Genomic DNA, 14,494 nt, shown 5'->3' on the forward strand with positions numbered 1-14,494 from the left:
TCTGGCTCCCAATTCTTCAATTATAAACAATACTTTTCTGTTGCATTGTTGGCGCTGGCTGACCCTCATTACAAGTTTATAATTGTTGACATTGGGGCCTATGGAAGGATGGGAGACTCTAGAGTCTTCAATACTTCCATAATGGCTCGGCGGCTACGCACCAACCAGTCGGATCTATCACCACGCCAGCTACCAGGCTCCACTGAAGAATCAGTCCCTTATGTCCTCGTGGCAGATGAGGCGTTTCAGTTAACGCGCAATGTCATGAGGCCATATCCCCGGCGCAACGTTGACCACAGGCGCAGAATTTTTAACTTGCGCCTATCACGTGCTAGGCGACTGGTGTAGTGTTCCTTTGGCATTCTTTGTACCAAACGGTGGGTACTCCAGTCTGCCATTCAGCTGAGTGAAAAAAATGTTAATGAAGTTGTAAAAGCCTGTGTGGTTATTCATAACTTCACCAGGATACATGATTGTTCCTCCTCGGCTGGTGTTGTGCGTAGGCCGGACAATGTGCGTAGGGTGAGACCACATATCAACCCTCAACGTAGACCGCTCTCTGGGCTCAAAGTGCGTGATATTTTCACTAATTACTTTATCTTACCTGAGGGGGAAACTTCTTGGCAAGAGCATGCTGTGTCTATGTTATAATTTTTGGCTTTATGTGTGTCTAAATATATACAGTATATTTATACCCCTTCTGATTCTATTACTGTTTCATTGCATTGCTAAGCGTATGTTAGTATGCTGACACTGTTTTTGATAAATCACACAGATACGTAAACTGTAGTAGACAAATTTTTACTTTTGCCTTTTTTTGTTTGTTTTTTTAAAGGCAAACATATTATTGCCATATGAAAACTGTGGCAATGGGCCAAATAGCCCTTTTTGCATAAGAAAACTTTTTTGAAAAGTAACATTTTCAAACAGAACACAAAATAACATTATGCAATAACAACATTGCTACATTAGAAATTTTCAATCAAAAGGAAAAAAGAGGTGGTCTCCAGCACCAAAATTATTGATAAAAGTGAGACCACCTGTTTTTTCCTTTGGATTGGTATTTGTATCACCAGTGAAACCGCACTGGACATCTCCTGGCATCAGACTGATTGTGGACACAGAATTATAAATTCTCATACGTTGGGGAAGGAGAAGGCGGAAGAGCAGCCTGTGGTTGCTGCTGGCTACTCTGCCCAACATCGCCCTGTGTGGGGCCATACTGTTGCCCATGATGTGGGTAGTGTCCTGCCTCCTGTGATTGTTGGTGGTACTGGCCAGAGTAATAATGAGGAGGGGCATCTTGTTGGCTGTGGTAGGCACGTGTCTCATACCCACCATGATAGCCATATCGTCCCCAACCAGGTTGGGACCAGCCTCCAACACTGGGTAGGAACAAGTGGCCATATTTGTGTGGTTGGCTAGAGGCAGACATTTGTGGCTGCTGTATTGAAGGTTGGGTAGTGGGAGGAAGGGGGTGAGGTGTAGGCCCACGTATTTGAGGATCCTCAGATCCTGCTTGAGCATGCATTTGTGGGGGGTGCCTAAGGCGCATGAGATTTCTTGGGGAAAGCTGCCACCTCTCAATATATTCAAATAATTCGTAGGGGGTATTGGGGTATGTGGACGCATCAAGCAGGATCTGAAAACATCCTCGTATACGGAGCCTGACCTCACGGGAAAGGGCACGGAGATAAAGGGCCAGGCTGCGTGAGTATGCCTCCTCCCCATCATCACCATTTACTCTGGATAAATAATTTAGGACCCCAGTGTCCACATTAGTGCGGGTATCAGTGGCAGGTATTTGCCGCCTTCGGCTTCTTCCTCGCCGGGATGTGGCAGCAGGCTGTGGGGAGCCCCGGATGTGGCCAGTTGGGCTGCTGCTGATGTTGCCCTGCTCCTCTGCTCTAGCTGATGCTGCAGCAGCACCAGATGGTCCTGGTGGTGGGCTTTGGGGCGCAGGCAAAGGCACTTCCTGACTAGAATCTTCAGCCATGCTCCTAGTAGGTGGAGAAGATGGGCCAGCCACCTCTTCCCCTGCAGACACAGGATCGATGATGGGGTCGGTTTCGGAGCCAGTTCCTCTGTCCGTAAGGTTGGACTGAGTTCTGTTATGAAATAGAACAGAGCCAAAAATAACTAAATATTTTTGGCCCTGCAAAGTATCTGTGTAATGTGGTGTGAGGTATCTACTTACGGTCTGAGATCCAGAATTGGGGCGAGGAAGGAGCGGCGGTCATAGTATATGTACTTTCTCTTGACGTAGCCCGCATGCCCATTCCTGGACCGCTGCTGATGTTCCCGGCGGTATTGGTCCCGGATGCTTCGCCAGCGTCTCATCACATCTTCCACTGCAATGTGACAGGAAATATTGTCAAATTCACATATTTGATAGGTCACATTTGCTACCAGTAGTCTAGGCATGGGGCCTTCTGGGGTGTGCTTTCTACCCATGGTGGCATATCTAATTGGGGTATACAGGCCAGATACACAGGGTCACATTAGTTGATGTATCAAGTAACTACACTTAACTTATTTGGCTAGGAGGATGAGGAGCTTGTGGCCTGGCCCAAATGATGGCAGTGCCAAACCACGTGTCACATCAAAATCTAATGGCCTCATGAGGAAAAAAGTACAAGCACAGGAAGGGGGTGCTGATTCTATATTCATTTTTTGTTGTGCGGTAATTTTACTAATTTTTTGGCTTGTACTTACTCAGTTTCTGCTGCTCATCACGTGGCCGATCACCAAAGTCATGGAATATCTGCCTACATATGCGCCTCCATGACGCCTCCTTTCTTGCCCGGTTGGCATAATGGGCATCACTTTGGTCCCATAGTTCGGGACGCTCCTGCACCAGGACAATTAGCATTTCCACATTCAGATAAAATGTCGCCATGAAGCTGCTGTACTCCGTGGAGGCTGACTTCCTGGATGTCTGGAGCGCTATTTGAGGTGATTTGCATGTATCAGCTTCCTGATGATGGATTGGGCCATTTCCTGGCAGCAGCCAAAAGACCTGCGTATTTCTCGCAGGTCACACGTGTGGTCCGTGTGTAACCCGTATTTTTTGCGCACCCATAGACTTGCATTGGCGTACGCTGACAATCGCAGCATGCTGCAATTGGCACGGACCGTAGAATACGGATGAGAAATATACGGCTGGTGCGAGGTACCCCATAGAGAATCATTTGTCCGTGTCTAATGCGTGCTTTTAACACCTCTCACTCGTCCGTATTCCTCTCTAGTGTGACCCCGGCCTTACACAGAATAATGATATGAGTAATGAAACATAAACATAAATATTCTGCTAGTTCGAAAATCTTACCCACACATCCCTTTATAAAAGGAAATTTGACATATTACCTCTGTTGGCATGCACCATATACTGCTCATATATGCAGCACCCCAGTAGGTGGGCGGAATACCTGGGTACAAAATCTCTGTCTGACGGTGAAACCACTGGCCCTCACCCTGTGTTATGGCTTTATCTGTTGTCCAGGAAGCAGGCGCTGATGCCTCTGCCCACAGCCTGCAATTGCACAGACACAACTGTCAGCAATAGAGATGAGCGACTTTGCCTTTTTTAGGGTCAAGTCGGGTTTCATGAAACCCGACTTTCTCAAAAGTCGAGTCAAACGAAATCGGCCGATTATAGGGAAAAGTCAGGAAAAGTCGTGAAACATGAAACCCAATGCAAGTCAATGGGGAGAAAAGTCGGCAGTGAGTGGAGGACTGTAAACACACCTGGCATGAATTTTAACCCTAGAGGCGGCGAAATCTCTCTCTCTTCTCTCTCTCTCCCTCTCAATCTCTCCCACTCCAGCTATGCTCCCGCTACGGTACTCTCCGCTTCTCTCATTGGCTGAAAAAAGTCACGTGCAAGTATTCGGCGAAATCCAACTTTGGCGCTTGGGTCGCCGACCGCATGGCCGACTTCACACTGTGGTCGGGCTTTGTTTCATGAAACCTGACTTTGGCGAAAGTCGGCGACTTTTGAATCTGACCGACCTGTTTCGCTCAACTCTAGTCAGCAACCACGTCGAGTTTGTTATCCCAGTGCAGTGTTCATTTGTCCCTAGTTAGCATTTTTGTCTGTTTACAAATTGTTAGTTAGATAGGGCATACATATTCGTTAACACTTTTCATTGTCTGGTGCTGGAAAAAGAGCATTTCTAGCTTTTCCAGGCTCCCCAATGAAACTTGTTTCTCTTTATTAAACTATTGCTTCCCTTATTTTATCAAAATTTGGGTCCGAAAAAAATGGTGGTAGAGTATTGCCCAGTTTCTGTACATTTTAAGCACATCTAAGGGTACGTGCACACGTTGCAGATTGCTGTGCGGAATTTTCTGCCCGGAATCTGCATCTCTTGGCAAAATCCACGCGTTTTTTATGCGGATTTCCTGCAGATTTATTGCATATTTTGTGCAGATTTGGCATGCGTTTTTACACCTGTGGATTCCTATAAAGGTAAGTGTACACAAAGTTTTTAGATTGTGCGGATTTTGTTGAAAAATCTGCAGGACAAAAGTCCTGCGGTTTATCTGCGGATTAGCCTGCGGTTTTGCCCTGCGGTTTCACACCTCATAATGGATAAGGTGTGAAACCGCACCGAAATCTGCACAAAGAATTGACATGCTGCGGATTGTAACCCGCAGTAAAACCGCGCGGAAAAATCCGCAGCATGTGCACAGCGTTTTTCAGTTTACCATTGAAAATAATGGTACTGTACAACGCACCTAAATCTGCTGCGGACCCGCAGGGCCAAAACCGCTGCGGATCCACAGCAGACGCCACACCGTGTGCACATAGCCTTATGGAATGGGTGTAAAAACGCTGCAGAATCCGCACAAAGAATTGACATGCTGCGGGAAAACAATCGCTGCGTTTCCAAGTCGTGGATTTTTCCGCAACAGGTGCACAGCAAATTTTTTTCTCCGTAAAATAACATTGTACTGTAAATCACTTGCGGATCTGCAGTGAATCCGCAATAGCAAATCCGCTGCGAAACCGCAGCAAAAACGCAACATGTGCACATACCCTAAGAGACTGGGTTAATACACTCTACAGGTCTATTCGGGGCACAGCCTTACACATATTGGTACATGGGGATTGCCACGCTAAGGCCTTTACCAGCCTATCACCTGAGTAATACACTGCACAGACCTCGTCACTCTCTAGGACATATCCTGTAATTACTCCATTGTTACTCAAAACCATGTAAAAGGTACATTCTGCCTGGTTGTGTAGTTTCCAGAAGAAGTGCGTAGGCTTGTGAAGATTAGCCAATGGCACGTCATACTCTTTCCCTTGAGGAGGCTGCTTCCAAGTAAAATGAGGCTTGTACGTGTTCCTGACAATGGTTTCAGGCCTGACAGACTGACCACAATACAGGTCCTCGCTTGCATACACTGTATTCAGAATTCAATTCTAATGTTTTGCTGTCTGATAGAATCTAATTTACTGACATTGATCATACAGCTCCCACAACTCCTGTATTATATTCACTTTACAGCGGATTCACCCACTATGACAGTGGCTCCATTGGGATCCGGTGGCCAAAATATACTGTGGAGCTCACAAATCTCATGTTTCACGGAAGCTGCTGGCCCTCTGAAAATGTGAAGCGAGGGCCACATAATGACATGATGGTGTAAATGGTGGTGGCGGGTGAAGCCCAAAATTCAAATGCGCATGTTTTAGCTGGCATTATAAAGTGATGGGGAATATGTATTTCACTATCTAAATAACAATTTGGATTGAGATAGGGACCTCCGAAATGTAGGAATGAGAGCTCTCCCAAATGTATGATACAGGGCCACCTGAGGGCCCTTCCCAAACTCAGGTTTCACGGCACCTGCTGGCCCTCTGAAAATGTGAAGCGAGGGACGCATAATGACATGGCAGTGGATGTAGTGGTGGTGGTGGTGGGTGAAGCCCAATATTCAAATGGACATGTTTTAGCTGGCATTGTAAAGTGATGGGGAATATGTATTCCACTACCTAGCTAACAATTTGGAATGAGGGAGGGAACTCCCAAATATAGGAGTGAGAGCTCTCCCAAATGTATGATACAGGGCCAACTGAGGGTCCTTCCCAAACCCATGTTTCACGACACCAGCTGGCCCTCTGAAAATGGAAATGTGAAGCAAGGAACGTATAATGACATGGAGGTGTACATGGTGGTGATGATTGCAGGCGAAGCCCAAAATTCAAATGGGCATGTTTTATCTGGCATCCTAAAGTGATGTGGAATGTTTCCACCATCTACCTAACAATTTGAAATGAGAGTGGGACCTCCCAAATATAGGACTGAGAGCTTTCCCAAATGTATGATACAGGGTCACCTGAGGGACCTTCCCAAACTCAAGTTTCACGGCACCTACTGGCCCTCTGAAAATGTGAAGCGAGAACCACATAATGACATAGCAGTGGATGTGGTGGTTGTGGCAGGCGAAGCCCAAAATTCAAATGGGCATGTTTTAGCTGACATTGGAATGGGCCACCATGCCACCCAATGGGGAATTTGTATTCCACTATCTAGCTAACAATTTGGAATGAAAGAGGGACCTCCCAAATGTAGGAGTGAGAGCCCTAACAAATGTTAATGGAAAAACTTAAGCCAAAATGCTCCATGTGAACATATGCTAAAAGGGAGGTATTATTTTTTTTTTTAATTTGCGTTATATACATGTAATTATGAAGGAAAAAATGTTCTTTGGCATTTTTTCCCTTGAAAAAAAATGTAGGTCTGGTAAGTCTTTTTATAAATCCGTAAACCCGGGCAATAGTCTGATAACATTATTCCTAGATACCATATGTGAGTCAGAAAGCCATGCAGGTGTCTTTTCCAAGCTGTTGCCATTTAGTTTTAGCTCTTTACCATCCATTTCAGGTTTTTTCTCAGGCCCCCAGACCTGTTTGTTGGGTCCACCAGACACATATTCGGCTTTCCCATTAACTTGCATTGGATTCGTTATTCGGTACGAATACAAGGATATTGCAAATTATTTGTGCTGATTTTTGCGAATCCGAATATTTCACTATTCGCTCATCACTACTTGTGAAGATTACAGACATGTACATGTGTCACAAATTTATAGAGGTTTATATATGTTTTGCACACTTATTCTAAGACCTATAACTATTTATTTTTCCTCTGGCTGAGACCTATAAGGGTAGGGCGCCATTAAACTTGTTTTTCGAAATATGAACTTGATAAGAACTATGTACATTAGATAGTAGACACATTTCTTAATAAAAGTTACTATTGCTTTAAGAAGACATGGGCACTTCTCTGTTACATTTAATAACGTTTAATTTCACTTGCTTTCACCATCTTGCAGCTCATGACAATATTTGCTGATTTATTCGCCGAACACCATTACAGTCAATGGGAAGCAAAAACAAACATATGTACAACACCTTCAAACGGCCCCAAAAGCTACCAAAACACATAAAATTAGGGGGAGACACCAGGAAAGTGGCCACAATTCACCCACAGTGCAAAATGTAGCATGGCACGGCAGCAAACAGCCATGCATGAGGTATTGGGGTCTGGGCTAGCATTTACAGTTTTCAATTAAAAATCAATGTAAGGCAAGGTTGGTGACAGATCGGTGTAGGCCTGCTTTGCTGGGAGCCCTGATACCACATGCAACAGCTCAACTTGCTTTCATGCTCAGCCACACTCAGGTGGCAAAAATATAAGTTTCGTAAAGTACTATTGTTAGAAAAATCTAAGGATAGTAGTAACACAGGTAATTTACTCAAAGGGAGTGGAGACCTAATGGTTGTGGAGGCCTACTGCTACAGGCAACACACATGAAGGAGACCCAACCAGGAGTCTATACATTTACCAAAATTATTGGCAGACACCACTGAAGTGGCATAAATTTCACCAGAGTACAAATAGTATATTGGAGAATGATATCGTTTTCACTACAGCCAACCTATCAGATGGAAAGACACAATCTGGACTCTCCACATTTCCAAAAATTTGTGGCAGACACCACCAAAGTGGCATCAATTTCACCACATTAGAAATAGTATAAAAGGGACTGACAGGTCTTCCACTACACCCAGTCCAGCAGATGGACACCCAACCAGGAGTGTTCACAATTGCAAAATTTATTGGCAAACACCACCAAAATGGCATCAATTTCACCACATTAGAAATAGTATAATAGATTCCGACAGGTCTTCTACTACAACCAACCCAGCAGATGGACACCCAGACAGGAATGTTCACATTTACAAAAATTATTGGCAGACACCACCAAAGTGGCATCAATTTCCCCACAGTAGAAATAGTATAATAGCGATCGACAGGTCTTCTGCTACACCCAACCCAACAGATGGACACCCAACCAGAAGTGTTCACATTAACAAAAAATATTGGCAGACAATACCAAAGTGGCATAAATTTTACGAGAGTAGAAGTAGTATAACAAGGATCGACATCTCTTCCACTACAAGGTTGTGCAAAAGCGTGTTTTGATACTCCAGCATTCGCAGGCCCCTTTCCAGGGTGGGAAGTATGTGGCAAAATATGCTCTTATAACGTGGGTCTAACAGAGTCGCAACCCAGTAGTCAGCACTATATCAAATCATAACTATACAGGGATCATGTTGTAGATAGTGCAGCAAGAAGGGACTCCTATGTAGAGCTCTTCCATGCGTTACAAGGCCATGCTGTGTTGGTGGCTGGGTAACACTGATGTTTCCTCCGTCCCCTCCCACCAACTACGAACAACAGACAAGGGATGATTATCCTCTTCAATTCCTGACAATTGCTTGCCCATCACCTCTTCTTCCTCCATTTGTTCCTCTACTCTTGCATCTTCACTAACAGTTGTCTGTTATCACCAGTCCCATTGATTGCAGTAATCCACCCTCCCTTGGCCCCCGCCTGTGTGACAACAGTCTGAAACTTTGAGACAATGTTATCTCTTCCACATCCTCCTCTGCTTCCTCATCTTCTTCTGGGACAACAACCTCCTCCCGCGGCAATTGAAAGTGTGCTCTAGCTTACAGATGACTGGAATAGTGATGCTGATGACAGCATCATCAGCGCTAACCATCTTAGTAACCATTTTGAACCTGTGCAGAGGTCCTTAATCTGTGAACACTCCGTAAATGTGATATGCGCCACATCTGCACTGCATTGGCCCAGACTATATGGCATGATATACTGCGCCAGGGCTCATTGCTGCTTGCACAGTCACTACAACATGTGCAGAGCGGAACTCCACCATGTCGGCACATTGCATATCAACTTGTTAACTGGCATGGACAAAGACCTCTGTATCAATGCAAGTCAATGACCTGAAGGGTGCAAATGGCGGAAGTGAGCCACAGATTTCGTGCTTCATGTAGCAGCTCACCCAGGCCAGGACCCTGGCGGAGAAAACACTGTAGTACCAGGTTGAGAATGTGAGCCATGCAAGGCACGTGTGTGAGCTTGCATCAACCTAGGGCCTCCACCAGGTTTGGACATGGCCTTCCTAGGATGCAGGCTCAGCGGAGACAGCCATTTCTCAAAATCAGCCTGGAGAGCTGTCCACAACTCTTCAGCTGTACGACTGATCTCCTTGGCATATCAATTTTAACACTGCCTGATTGTGGTAAGCTCTGACTGCGCAGTACAGAGATGGTGGGGATTCGCACTGTACTGTTGGAAGACGTGTCTCATTAAGGCAAGGGTTGAGGGAGTAGGAGGAGGCCATAGACAAGGTGAAGGAGGCAGAAGCAGTGGAGGGAGTGTGAAATATAGAGGCTTTTCCTGCAATCTTTGGGGATTCCAAGACTTGTGGAGCAGTGCCTGCTCCCACAGCCACCAGAGTCACCCAGTGCCCTGTCAGCGACATGTAACGCCCTTGGCAATGCTTATTCATCCAAGTGTCTGTGGTGAAATGCACCCTGGCAAACAGAGATTTATTCAAGGAACGGATGATGTTGCCTGCGACATGTTGGTGTAGCGCAGGCACAGCTTTCTTAGAAAAGTAATGGCAACTGGGCAATTAGTACTGGAGGACTGCGACAGCCATCAGCTTTTGGAAACCATCTGTATCTACCAGGCAGAAAGGCAGCATTTCTGTGGTCAACAGATTGAAGATGGTGGAGTTCCACCTCTTAGCTTTGTCATGCGTAAGAGGAAACACTCTTTTATGTGACCACAACTGTGGGACTGTGGGCTGGCTGCAGTGCTGAGAGAGGGCGGAGTACGGTGAATCAGACAAATTGCTGGACTGTGAGGGAGATGCAGGCGGAGATGTTATGGTGGATTGAGAAAGTTGTGGTATGCTCATTCTGTGAGATCGGTCAAAACAGCAGGCATGTCTGCTTCCATTACAGCTGATGGGGAGATCTCAGTCAGCGTGACTGGAGTGGGTAAATAACCCGAGGTTCTGCGGTCGGAGACCTGCATCATAATATTTGGCATAGTAATGGAGGAGGAGGAAGCAGCAGATGTGATTCATAGGGCGGCTGATGGTTGTTGAGGTCCACTGGTCCGCATTTTTGCAGAGTGGGATTCCCAGAGTAACGCATGTTGATTGCGCATGTTAAGGATCATACATGTAGTAGTCAAATTATTGCACTTTTTCCCTCTACTCAGTTTTTTTTGCAAAGTTGGCAGATTACATGAGTAGGTTCATCCTCTGCGGTGTCAAGAAAGGTCCAGGCTAGATAACCCTTGCCACCCCTGGGAACTGCAGACCCGCGAATGCTGCTTGTCACAGCCACAGTTGTTGCTGAGGATGCATTACTCGTCGTGGCTGCATTACTACGTGTCTGCGACATACGGTGCAATGTAACCTCCTCATCTTCCTCCTCAGATGACCTACTCAGCTGTGTGTCTCTGTGTTCACGCTAGCTGGGATCTAACACCTCATCATCATCATCCTCTGTGTTATCACATTCCTCGCCCTTAGAGTTGCCCTCCTTTTCTTCCTGCCTGACAGCACATTACAGTCCGCATGAGCTTCAAATATCTGAGTCTCATCAAGATCACCTCCCCCCTCAGGGGGTTATCATCTGGTCATGAGGATCAGGATGCTGTTCGGACCGTACTTCGTCCTTCCACAGATCCAAGCTAAAAAAAATTAGGGGCATCGGTGCAGATTTTCTCCGCTTGACTCTGAACCTTTTCAGTACACTTTTGATGACCATGGCATAGAATGTGTGAACAGCTCTCCTGACTCACCCATCCGTTGTTCCCTACAGTCATTTGTACAGTTGGTGAGTTGTGACATGGGGGGAAGCAAGGGTAATTTGGGTGCCACCTCTGTGGACTATACTGGGTGTGATGTTGAGGTGGAGGAAGAGGAGGAGAGGCCACTTGAAGCTGCGCTTGCCATCCACTCGAGTACATGCTCTTTCTCTGTCTCATCAACAATGAGTACAACTGGGCATCTGCCAAAGAAAGGTAGTAGAGTAGCCCATCTAGTAACAAAAGTTGTCAGTGGTCTCTGTATAGGACATGAAGTTGTTGGTTCACTAGTGCTTTCAGAAACATTACAACCTACCCACGTACACAGTGAACCCAAGCCTAATCCCCTTTCCACCATGACCTTGCTTTTTCCCAGTCATGTTGCTCAGATAGTGTGGTAGAAGTACAGTATAAGCAATTACTATTGTTTGAGTTTGGATGAGGCCTGTATGACAAAGATGAAATGCTCAAAGAAATTTTTAAATTAGATCTCCCCTACTGTATGACATTAGTAACACAAGATTTTTTGGGAGGGCCTGTGGATGAGGCCTCTTTGCCATAGACTAGATGCTACAAACAATTTGAAAGTGAGATGTCCCCTACTGTATGATGTTAGTAACAGAAGATTTTTTTTGGGGGGTGGGTTGTGGATGAGGCCTCTATGACATGGACTAGATGCTACAAACAATTTAAAACTGAGATGTTCCCTACTGTATGACATTAGTAACAGAAGATTTTTGGGAGGCCTGTGGATGAGGCCTCTATGACATAGACTAGATGCTACAAACAATTTGAAAGTGAGATGTCCCCTACTGTATGACTTTAGTAACAGAAGAATGTTTTGGGGGCTTGTGGATGAGCCCTCTATAACATAGGCTAAATGCTGCAAACAATTTGAAAGTAAGATGTCCCCTACTGTACTAAAAAAAAAGAGCATGTACTCGAGTGGATGGCAAACGCAGCTTCAAGTGGCCTCTCCTCCTCTTCCTCTTCCTCCACCTCAACATCACACACAGTACAGTGCACAGAGGTGGCACCCAAATTACCCTTTCTTCCCGCCATGTCACACCTTGCCAACCGTACAGCTGACTGTATGGAACCACTGATGGGTGAGTCTGAAGAGCTGTTCACACATTCTATGCCACTGTCATCAGAAGTGAACTAAAAAGAATTCCTATTCTTTCAAAGAAGCAGATACCAGTTCTATTGCTGGGTTGATACCCTTTATGGTCCAGCTCTCCTCTTGTAATGGCATTTATACTTGTACTTTCTCCATGCCCTTGAGACTGTGCCAGGACTGTGCCAGGAGGCCACTGTGGTGTATATGGACTACCTGTGTAACCTGACTGGGCTGCAGGTATCACTTCATGCTATCAGTAGTGACAAAGTCACTAGCAAAAATCAAATCTAGAGAAGAATCAGTTTGAAAGGATAAGGAGAGTGTAATGGTTTGTTGCCGCCGCCTACAGAATTTTGGAGCTACTTGACTTAGAATTTTACTGTGATGCCTAAGTGTTCCTTTAATTTTTCTGACCATTGTAAAAACAGAAAATTGTTTCTGAATATCAGGTTCACATATATGGTGTCATTAGGATATTAAATGTTAAAGGTAATGTTTTCATCCATATTTGTGAACTTATTTGAACCAAATACAGGAACATATATTTTAATACTTTAGATTATTCTAGTATCTGTATATTATTACAGGGGCAATCATCTTGCCTTAACTGCACCTCTAGTTTAACTGGCTGTAGACCAGAGATATTTATTACATAATGTAGAACACTATGAAATCACTCAAAATAACTCTTAAAAAATCTGATATGTTTTGTTGCACTCTGCTTAGGGTAAATGACTAATTAATAGCCCCTGTTGCTACTTTAAATGGTAGTGGTCAGATGGTGCAAGGGCCCAGTGAAATGGAGAAAGTTTGGGTGTATGGTAATATGGAAAGAGGTGCATTGACATACACCCTTTACTTTTGGGTGCATGAAAGGTAGAATTTAACTCATGTGATGTGCTCCAAATATTAAGTATAAGGTAGTTAAAATATTAATTGAAAGAGTGAGATTTACAAATTTGTTTTCCCTTCTTTTTCATGCTGAAAACTCAAGGCAGAAGAAGGAGAAAGACAGGTAATATAGTTTTACATAAACTTGAAAAATGAATTTTATTTGTACACTGCATGTACTGCAAATATTGTGTTTTGGAAAGGAATTTTTTAGTTGAACGACTATCGTATACTAGTGTTTGTTCATCACTTTACTTTATTAGTAGAAACAAGCGAGCCCTCTTCCCCATTGATTCTCCAAATTGATTTACTGAAAGTTGGCCTACAGTACTTCTGTTTTTCGAATTCAGACATTTTAGCTATTACCTTTGACTTAGCTTTTCAACTACAGATGGTAACAGTGTCAAATTTGTTAGTAAATGGACTTGCTTTTTCTGAGAAGATAATTAAAAAATGACCACTATGACTACACTTGCCATTGTCCCCTTGTAAAAATTACTGCAGCAACATTTTTAAAAGTGTCCAACATTTATTTATACATAGAAATATACTAAAAAGATTATCTTTTAACTCAGACAGTGAGAACATTGATTATTGGTTATGTCAAGCTTAAGGGGTTTAGCTAAGATTTTTTTTGTTTTAAGTTTTTTTTCTCACTATGGGCCGAAAAACTGTGCCTGCGCCAATATCTGCCAATATAGAGAGGTCTGTAATCCGACGACTTCTGCTAACATCAGGTCGACAGAGCAGCGCCTTCTTTTCTAGTCGGCCCTGTTGACAGGGCGTGACTGCCGAAGTCATGCTGATTGACAACTGCCCCCCCGCTGCCTAACTGTGGAAAGCCAGTTACCAATCAGCATGATGTGAAGTCATACTCCATTAACAGAGCAGCCAAAGAAGAAGAGCTGCTCTGTTGACAACAGCTGAATATTGGCAGGAGCGGAGAACGACTGCCCTGTTCCGGCAGCGGGTAGAACAGGCAGATAGCACTCAACAACCGGCCTGTTCATTTTTAACTCATAGTAAAAGTAAAAAGTCTTGGATAAACCCATTAAACTTTGCAAGAACTTGTTGCTATAGATTGCTGGGTGCAATTAAAACTTTGCTTTATTCCTGTAATTCACTTCACTTTTTATTCACTATTTTTATTTATTTTTTTAAGAATTTGTATTAAAGTCGTATAACTATTTTGCAATGGCTGCTAAGTAGTATATATAACATCTGTATTTTAGTCCATTCTTTTTATTTCCGGTTACAGTAGAACATTTTG

General features: G+C 44.2%; 1 protein-coding gene across 1 annotated transcript in view; it reads left to right on the forward strand.

The window, feature by feature from the left end:
• IMPG1 (interphotoreceptor matrix proteoglycan 1) overlaps positions 1-14,494 on the forward strand; it is a 428,352-nt gene that overhangs the window by 185,995 nt on the left and 227,863 nt on the right. The window contains exon 9 of the mRNA XM_073569420.1: positions 13,328-13,348. Coding sequence (XP_073425521.1) covers positions 13,328-13,348 — 21 coding nt within the window. The remainder of the gene's footprint in view (positions 1-13,327; positions 13,349-14,494) is intronic.

The sequence above is a fragment of the Dendrobates tinctorius genome, unplaced genomic scaffold (assembly GCF_039654945.1).
Source record: "Dendrobates tinctorius isolate UK_male_01 unplaced genomic scaffold, ASM3965494v1 ptg000024l, whole genome shotgun sequence".
NCBI lineage: Eukaryota > Metazoa > Chordata > Amphibia > Anura > Dendrobatidae > Dendrobates > Dendrobates tinctorius.